General features: G+C 42.5%; 1 protein-coding gene across 3 annotated transcripts in view; it reads left to right on the top strand.

Annotated features, from left to right (window-relative positions):
• The first annotated feature begins 310 nt into the window (after positions 1–310).
• eef1db (eukaryotic translation elongation factor 1 delta b (guanine nucleotide exchange protein)) overlaps positions 311–9,904 on the top strand; it is an 18,882-nt gene continuing 9,288 nt past the window's right edge. Inside the window, exons 1-4 of one of the 3 annotated variants that reach the window (XM_089000152.1) lie at positions 311–462; positions 6,712–6,838; positions 6,909–6,980; positions 8,609–8,702. In XM_089000152.1, the coding sequence (XP_088856278.1) occupies positions 6,716–6,838; positions 6,909–6,980; positions 8,609–8,702 (289 nt within the window). In that variant the 5' untranslated portion in view covers positions 311–462; positions 6,712–6,715. Of the gene's footprint in view, positions 463–550; positions 925–4,528; positions 5,425–6,711; positions 6,839–6,908; positions 6,981–8,608; positions 8,703–9,904 lie in introns of those variants that run through there. The other 2 variants (XM_089000154.1, XM_089000151.1) reach the window with 2 other exon arrangements.

Genomic DNA, 9,904 nt, shown 5'->3' with positions numbered 1-9,904 from the left:
GAATCTATTTAGTGTTTGTGTGTAAAAAAATGAATGACATTTTTAATCAAGGGTCCACCAAGTGGTTAGTCGTGGATTTTTTTTTTTTGTGTTCATCAGCATTTTCGACAAATTTCTTGGATTTGTAAAAACAAAAACATGAAAACGAATCAAGGGACCAGTCCCCAATTTCTAGATGTACAACTGATTTAACCACAAAAAAACTCGAGTCGCTTGGGTTCAATTATTCCCGTAAAAGACACATTTTTTGAAACGAGTTTCTTTTCAGAACTTTCGTGACGTTAGTACGTCACACGAGCAAATGCGCGAACGTCATTTTTTGGTGTCCCATATCCCCCCATGTTGACACATCATCACGAGCATGCGTCCAGCCAGCCTCTCCTCGTCTCCTTCCTCCTCGCCGTAGTCACGTTTCGTCCACTTGGCTGCCGCATCCGCACGGACCGGACCGAAAGGCCGACAGTAAGTCAACATGCCACTTGACCGCTGGGTGGAGGGTAGGGTGAGGGTAACTCGGCTTTTGTTTACTACCATTCGTTTGAGTGTTGCGGGACGGGAATCATAAAGGATCCGCCGCCGTTTTTTGGGGGAGTCTGCTGTTAGCCGTTGCTAGCAAACGACTCGCTAGTTGAATGGGGCCGATACCGTCGCGGCGGCTTTTCACGTAATAACGGTCGATTTGAAACGAAATGACGTCACGACCCGCATTTTTTGACATCTGGTTAATGGGCCGAGATTTGTAACGAATCTGCGACCGAATGAATGACATCGCTGGCTGTTCATTCGCCTCCTTCTTTGCGCGACATTTTGCTCGACGTCCTCCACGCGACGGCGACGTCATTCCGAAAATGTTGAAAATGTTGAGGGCAACGCTGGTTCTCGTCGCCTTTATTCTTTTGATAGTGTCCTAGTGCTGTTCAAAGGGTAAGGAAGTCCATTCTTAACGTCACCGTGACAACGTTGTTGAATTTGAACTCGTCCGGCATTCTTCTTCTTTGGAGGTTCTTCCTGTCTCCTTTGTCCTTCCTTCCTATTATCTTACATTTGTCATCATCCCAAAAATGTTGCTTTCACACTGTCTGAATCGTAGAGGTTCTTCTTTTTTTTAGGAAAAAGATTGCGTCTGCAACATCAGTTCATTTTATTTGTAATGGGAAGATCTGTCTTGAAAATAGAACCAGTAGAAAGTTAACCTTAGGAGGTTCACTGAATGTAGTTTGATTTGAGCATACGTATTTTTTATATTATATTAGGTTGGATTAGATTAGCCTTAATTAGTCTCATCTGTGGAGAAATTTACCTTTCACAACAGCAAAGTTATGAAAAGAAGAAGAAAGGAAAATAGAAAAACAAACTACAGGAGCTGCTGGAAAGGCAGCCACTCACGGATCCATCTTGAAGTCAAAACAACAACAAAAAATGTGTTATGTAACAAAGAGGGTACAGAAAGTGCTTAAGAATGAATGTCCCTCTGTGCCTTTGTGTTGTCATTTGTTATTTAGTTTTTTTTGTTCTTTTGACTTCAAGACGGCGCCGCGAGAGTGGCTGCCTTTCCAGCAGCTCCTGTGTTTTGCTTTTCTACTTTCATTTCTTTCATAACCTTTCTGCTGTGAAATGTAAATTTCTCCACTGCGAGACTAATAAAGGCAAATCCAATCCAATCCAATCCAAAAAACAATATAAAGTTATTTATCTATTTATGTATTTATTTATATAGTTATTTGGTTTGGATTAGCCTTTATTAGTCTCGCAGTGGAGACATTTACATTTCACAGCAGTAAAGTAAAGGAAGAGGAAAGGAAAGGAAGATGGAGAAAAACAAAATACAGGAGCTGCTGTAAAGGCAGCCACCCGCGCCATCACACTCAATCAGGCCTATGGCAATGTTTTTCCCTTCCATGAGGTGGCAGCATTTGCCTTTTGTCCATGTTAGCGCTTTGTCCAGCTTCAGCTGTTATTAAATCACGATATAAATCAATATGTATTGTATTGTATTGTATTTTGGACATCCGCCCCCATTTAAAGCTCAAATAACTCCAGACTCACGTAACTTAGTATTTTTTTCTGATAAAGAAGAGAGTCTAAGGTTTCTTAATGCTGAATTGAATGTTTATGTAGTCCTAAAACTCAATATTGTGTGGGTCCTGCAATTGGAGTGAAAATGACAAAAACCCTGGCACTGGTGTGGACACCTATTTTCACATTGTCTGGCAGTGAATGAGTGAAACATTTTTGTACCGTCTTTGTTGTATGAAGCAGTTATAGATGAAATATTATTGTCCTCGATGTATTAATGTCGTCACGGTGACATGGTTTATTTATTGAACTTTGTTTTCCAATCGCTTTCGGTGAACCGGATAAGGAAATCATTGAAGCAATTGATTTTCGACTTTAGAATTGCATCTTCCCGAGGACGGTGAGTCGAGATTCGCATCGCTACGCGCTACTTGACCGCATGGACTCCATATGTCCCATCCCGGTCGTGAATGGATTGGATTTGCCTTTATTAGTCTCGCAGTGGGGAAATTTACATTTCACAGTAGCAGTTATGAAAGTAGAAAAACAAAATACAGGAGCTGCTGGAAAGGCAGCCACTCTCGCGGCGCCGTCTTGAAGTCAAAAGTACAAAAAAATTAAATACAAATAACATGACAACACAAAGACACAGAGTCATTCATTCTTAAAGGACAACAGACACCATTTTTCTGTTTCCTTACTGACATCAGAAAAACGTTTTATGGCATCTAAAATACCAAAAACTGATATTTTTAGTCAAATGAAAAACACCAATAACAATGACTTAAAGTGTCCGAAAACTACTTCAAAATGAACCCGGAAATGGCCAGTTTCAGAAGGTCCCGCCCCCAGTTCGTGACATCTTGCCAAGATGTCTTGCCTTGCTCGAGAATCAAAACAATCGTTTCAGATTCGGAGAAGATGCTTTCTTGTTACTCATCCAGTTATGAATATGATTCAATTAGTTCTGAAGAGGAAAACATAAATGTTTGCAATCGATTAAAGGAGTCCTCCCAGATCAATTCGCGCCATAAATGACAGCAATGTAACACCCAGAAAATGCAGAAGATGGCGCCCAAGCTCCGTTGGAAATGGGCTGATTTGTCTGCTGGGAATTTGTGTCAGCGAATATTAAATAGTTGTCTTGGCGCAACACACAATGATTCACCATCGCGTTATTTATGCGTTTTCCTTCTAATTTCGCCATCAACACAAAGTTTTCAGACCAAAGAAAGTACCGCGAAATGCATTGTGTGTGTGTGCATTGGGCTTTCCAAATGTGACGTCACGTAGGGGATCGTCATCAACTCGGAAAAAAAGACTTAAAAGACTTAAAACGTAAAATATATATGCGATGTAATCTTTGTAAAACACACTCAGTAGAAGTCATTTGAAGTGATTTTACAAAAACAACTTGACCGTAGGCGTCGGTTGTCCTTTAGGCACTTTCTGATCATAGCGTCTCTTCACCATTGGATCAGGGACATAATGGTGGAATGTGCACGTTGACTCCAAGCTAAATGTTGAGAGCAAACACGCAGCTGTAGCATCCATGACATGACATTTATTTACCGTATTTATTCGTCCATGTTTGTCAGTGGCCCCGTTTTATTGGTGTTTCAACTCCGGCATCCCAATGTAAAGCAAGTTGCATACAGCCGTGGTTGTTTTAAAGTGCTGTAGGAATAAAAACAAGACAAAGCTAAATTGCATGTTTCGTTCCCTTGCATCCTGCTTGACGTTGTTGTCGATTCGGATTGTTGCCATTGTACGCCAACAATGACTTTCCAGCCTTTTGGTCCGAAGTGAAATCGGCTTCTCGAGCTCAAAGTTTCCCTTTCACGCTTGCGGCAAACTGTTTTGATGGCGTCTTACTGCTTACTTTGAATTAGCAGCTCCGAAGTCACCGATATTTGGACCGCTTGCGTCCAAATCAGATCTGGAGCGAGATATCCAAAAAGCGGATTTATTCTCGCTGTTATCAAAATCCGTAAAGCACCGGTGGTGTGGTGTCCAGGTCAAGGCCTGGGGGCCAAATCTGGCCCGCCGCATCATTTTATTCGGCCCGTGAAAGCAAATTAAAAATGTGATGTTGCCATGACGCTAGCTAAAATCCGAAGCAAAATTTCAAATTGTCCTATGTCAACCACAATAACAATCATTATTTTTGACTTCTGATTTAGTAAGTGACATTTTTAATCTGTCAATACATTTATTACTGTAAAGTGTCCTTGAGAGTTTTGAAAGGCGCTTAGAAATTAAATGTATTATTGGGCAAGACAGAGCTCACTTATTGACCTTATTCAAGATAAAACATGACCTTGTGTTTTCTACAATGACCTTTTTTATTTTATTTTTTGAAACTCCTAATTTGAGTTTCTATCGAAAAACCTGGAGGGGGGCGTTTGCAAAGCATGCGTGAAAGGGTCTTTAAAGGTTTATGTGTCCCTTCTGCTAAGTTTCTCCTACTTTTCTGCAACTAATGCACAAGCCTGGACTTGTTTTCTAACCCCCCCCCCATTAACGGATTAAAAGATGTCACAGAAGACCCCCCAATGTTCCGCATCCGCCCTCCTGGATCACTATAAGCCTTCCAACCTGAATCGGGCGGACTCGGCCTCCATCATGTCTGCCGAGCGTCCAAAGGACGTTGGCCCCGCCCATCGAAACGGGGGGACCTCATCCTCTCCGGAAAGCGGAAGTTCCAACGGCGACGCCAAGCGAAGCGGCAAACGGCGGCGCGGCAAGAAAGGTCCGCGCAAAGTCGAGACCCACCGCGACGGCGCCGAGGTGGACGCCGGCGCAGCCAAAACCCAAGACCAGGCCGGCCCTGCGCTGGGAATGCGCCAACGTGTGGTTCCAACGAAGCCTTTTCGAGCGAGCCGAAAGCCTCTACCAGTGCTGGTTGGCCAACTCAGTGGTCCACGGACCCCCTGAGGAAGCCCACCGGGGTCCGGCGCCCAACGGGCCGTCCCCCCCTGTTTTGGCGGAAACGCTTGGAAACGTCTGGCTGGAGAAGCCCCTTTACGATCGCGCTGAAGCGGCTTTCTACCAACGCCTGTTCGGAAACAATTCCCGCCAAGGCTCCTCTGCCACCCCCCCGAGCGGCGAGACCCTCCGAAGCTCGACGGACGTGTCGGCGGAGCAACAGCGCCGGCGAGCGTCGTCGCAGGGCAAAGCGGATGTTTTCCACGCACTGCACCCCATCCAAGAGGAGGACGAACCCCCCGATGCGCCGGGCATCCGAGAGAGGCTCGACGAGGCGCTCGCTTGCTTCGTCCACCCCGACAGCGAGCGCGTCTGGTTGGACAAGTGGAGGTACGACGCGGCCGAGGCGCGTTTCCACGCCTGCCGCCGGGTCGAAGGTCACCGACCCAAAACGGACCACTCGGGAAGGACCAGGGAAAAGTATGACCATTCGAGCCGCGGATCGGATTTAGATTCAGACATTTCACATTTCTTCATTTTCCTGCCACTTTTCTTCATTTTCTCCAATTGTATATATATTTTTCCCCACTCATGACATCATTGTTTCCGTTTTTAACCATTGTTGGAATCGACCATTGTTGAGAATGCCCTTATTTTTCTTTTTTCTTTTTTTGCTTTTGTGTTAGCACCCAAGTGGAGTCATCGAACGATTCAAAAGTTTAAAGCAGGGGTCTCCAAACGTTTTTGCAAAAGGGGGCCGGATTCGGTGTGTTAAAAATGTGGAGGGGTGCGGGGCAACTTTAGCGCACATTCTTTACATATAACAGCCAGCCATTGTGTGATTCACATTTGCTTTCTTTTTGTTTTAATTTCAGCTATCGTAAGCGTGTGTTTTGGTTCATTTGAAACATTTAGATCAATAAATAATTAATTTTAAATTGAATATTCACTAAACTTCACTTTTTTGAACACTACCTTTTTCGTAACAGAAGTCATTATTATTATTATTATTATTATTATTATTATTATTATTATTATTATTATTATTATTATTATTATTATTTTGTTAATTGTCACCATTTTAGTAAAAAAATACTTAAAAAAATGTAGCAAATCCCCATTTTAGATTTTTTTTTATTTGGAAAATCAGCATCTTAGAAAATGTAAACACTTTAGCAAATCACCATTTTAGATTTTTTTTTTATTAGAAAATAGCCGTTTTAGAAAATGTTGAAAAATTCGGAACATTGCCATTTTAGAACATTTTGGAAAATCACCATTTTAGAAAAAATTGAAAAATTATTGAGAAATCACAATTTTAGATGGTTTTAAATGAGAAAATCACCATTTTAGAACGTTCTAAAAAAGTTGGAAAAGCCATTTTATATTTTATTTAGAAAATTGCCACTTTAGAACTTTTAACTTTTAAAAATTGAGAAAATCGCAATTATGGAAAATTGAGGGTCTCATTCAGTCAATGACTCTGTCTGATTTGCTGTTCCTAATTGAGCCTTTAGATGGCAGCAATTAGCCTACGCAGCTAACCGCTACTGCCCAATGGATTCATTGTACATGCGTGCGGACCAGACGTCATTGATTTTATGACGGAGTCTGTGGGCCGGATGAAAATTAACCACGGGCCGCACTTTGGACACATCTGCTTTAAGCCCTTCACCACCATCACATCACATACGACGTCTGCTAATTGTGATGACCATCTTATCCATTCACGCCACCGGTGCCCCCACCCTTTTTTTTGTTCCTTAGCAACATGAGCGCCGCCACCTTCCCGGGCCAGGAGAAGATCTGGTTTGAGAAAAGTCGCCACGATGAGGCAGAACGCCGCTTCTTCGAGCGCCTCACCGACTCTTTGCCGTCGGCGCCGGCCGTCTGCGTAAGTGGCCTTTTGCCACTCAACGTGACGTCCTTTTCCCCTGATGTCTCATTTCACCTTCCATCTTCAGGACGCGGGCGCCAATGCCATTCTTCAAGACATCGCTCGCGCCCGGGAGAACATCCAGAAGTCCCTCGCGGGAGTAAGTTCACTTTTTGAATGCACATACCCAATTTTACAGTACCTTTTATAACACAGGTGTGCAAGTCAAGGCCCAGGGGCCAAATCTGGGCCGCCACATCATTTTATTCGGCCCGTGGAAGCAAATCAAACTTTTGAAATTTGATGCTCATCTATCGAGCTAGCTAGCTAGCAAGCTCTATTTCTATTCCGCTAGTTGGCTTATCTCTGAAATCACAGGTGTCAAAGTCAAGGCCCAGGGGCCAAATATGGCCACCACATCATTTTATCTTGCCCGCGAAAGCAAATCTAATTTGTGAAATTCCATGCTCATTTATCGAGCTGGCTAGCTAGCGTGGTAGCTAAAAATTGAGTTCGCGATCTATCTATCTAACAAGCGAGCTGGCGAGCTTTCTTTCTGTTCAGTTAGCTAGTTTTGTGATGCTTGCTGATATCTGAACCAAAATGTCAAATTGTCGAATGATTAATCCACAAGAAGTCTTGACTTCAGGTGTAAATTTTTCCTCACCCTGGAAGTAACATTTTTAAATCTGTAAATGCAATGACATTTATTCACGACATATTTTGAAAATAAATTGTGTTATTTTTGTAACCATAAATCACTTGTCCAAGTCAAGGCCCGGGGGCCAAATCTGGCCCACCGCTACATTTTATTCGGCCCGCGAAAACGAATCAAACTTGGGAAATTGGATGCTCATCTATCGAGCTAGCTAGCAGTCGAGCTAGCTAGCTCACTAGCTATCTAGCAAGCGAAAGAGCTAGCTTTCATTTTATTCAGCCAGCTGGTTAATCCCTTACATCACAGATGTCAAGGCCCGTGGGCCAAATATGTACCACAACATCATTTTATATGATCCATCATAAGCAAATCAAACTTGTAAAATTCCATGCTCATCTATCAAGCTAGCTAGGTCGCGACCTAGCTCGGAAACAATCTAGCTAGCGATTGAGACGGCTAGGGAACAAGCTGCCTAGTGAGTGAGCTAGCTAGCTAGCAAGTGAAACAGATAGCTTTCTTTTTATTCAGATAGCTGGCTAATGCCTTACATCACAGGTGTCCAAGTCAAGGCCCGGGGGCCAAATCTAGACCACCACATCATTTTATTCGGTCCATCAAAAGAAAAATCAAACTTGTGAAATTCCCTGCTCATCTATCAAGCTAGCTAGCTAGCGACCTAGCTAGGAAACAATCTAGCTAACGATCGAGACAGCTAATGAACAAGCTGGCTAGTGAGCGAGCTAGCTAGCTAGCTCTCTTTCTATTCATCTAGCTGGCTAATCCCTTACATCACAGGTGTCCAAGTCAAGGCCACATCTGGACCGCCACATCATTTTATTCGGTCTGCCAAAGCAAATCACATGTGAAATTCCATCATGCTAGCTAAAATCCAAACCAAAGTGTCAAATTGTTTGATATAAACCACAGTAACTGTCATTATTTTTTACTTCAAATTTGAAAACTAGTTATTTATGACTTTGTTGTGCACTCTGTATGTAATATGTGTGTGGGGGGTAAAACATTGTAATGGCTTCCCCAAATTTTATTTTCTTCTAACAATTTGACTGGTAATGCTAATAAAAAGATCATCTGGGACCAATCATGAAAGCCCCCACCCCTTTCTGTGGCAGAGCACCTGCAGCAGCAACAGCAGCAGCGCCGCCGAACAAGAACTGATCTCTCGAATCAAAAGCCTGGAGCAGGAGAACAAAAACTTATATCAAGGTACGGTAAAGTCTCGTTATATCGATATTCAAGGGAGTCCGAAAAAATATCAATATAACCGGGACTATCGATATATCCGATCCTGCGCCGAACTGCATTAAACAAAAGCCGCCAAAAGAGGGCAGCCAAGCGCCATATAAGAAACGGAGCTGGCCATTAGCTCCCTTTTTTTTGGGTGAGAGATGTTCCCCCAATGTTGCCTCAAAATGGCACATATAATTCTTTAATGATTGTAAACATGTATGCTTTAATCTTCAGAACTACAGTGTATTTGAAACATATTCATAACTGGATGTGTAACAAGAAAGCATATTATCCGAATCTGAAGCCATTGTTTGGATTCACAAGCAATGCAAGACGTCTTGGCGTGAAGTCATTTTTATTTGCATTTGAATAAAAAGTGACATCGGCTGTCCTTTAATACACAGTATTGAATGTTAATAATTTTCAAAATCATCGCGCTTCAGCAGACAAAACAAGAAACATTGTTGCAAAAAACGATTGCATTCATATACAGTACAGTGGGCATGTACATAACACAACAGGGAAACTGCAACGCTTACATCTTACTGTATTATGTATACAATTTAAAAAAAGTCATCAATCTTCTGCTTGCCATTTTTACCTTTTAACACAAACACTTCAATCTCGTCTGCTACACACGAGCTAGCGCAGATATGGGCAAACTACGGCCCGCGGGCCACATACGGCCCGTTAGGCTTTTTAATCCGGCCCGCCGAATTTGCCCAAATTATAGTACAAACAGTATCTAAAACTCATGACAAATAGTTAGCGAACAACAGGGCAGATAACTGAAAAGTTGCCTGCCCCATTTTTCACAACTGGAAGCACACTGAGACAACTAATCACATTAAAAAAAGTTTTTTTTTTTAATCAAGAATGCACCTACTACAAATGCTACCTTGCTTAATTTACGGTCATGTGCATGGCTGTAGATTTTGCTGCAGTAGTCGATTGTCATTGTGGTACACAATGCAACGTTTGCATTGCTTCCTACGAGCCACTAAGCCCCTTTCATAAATCTCACGTAGACGTTACAGTCACGGTTTCATGTAAATTTACGTTTTGTAGCGTCACATATGTTGTTAGCTTCTTTTGAATCTTTTTTTCCTGGCTGAGGTTCTGTGCATCTATTTTGGAAAATGACATGCAATTGCACGACTTTATAACGCTTGCGAAAG

This window comes from Hippocampus bargibanti, linkage group LG07 (genome assembly GCF_051943395.1).
Source record: "Hippocampus bargibanti isolate YZ-2025 linkage group LG07, ASM5194339v1, whole genome shotgun sequence".
Taxonomy (NCBI): domain Eukaryota; kingdom Metazoa; phylum Chordata; class Actinopteri; order Syngnathiformes; family Syngnathidae; genus Hippocampus; species Hippocampus bargibanti.
The sequence above is the reverse complement of the archived record's forward strand: the minus strand, read 5'-3'. Positions and strand labels throughout refer to the sequence as shown.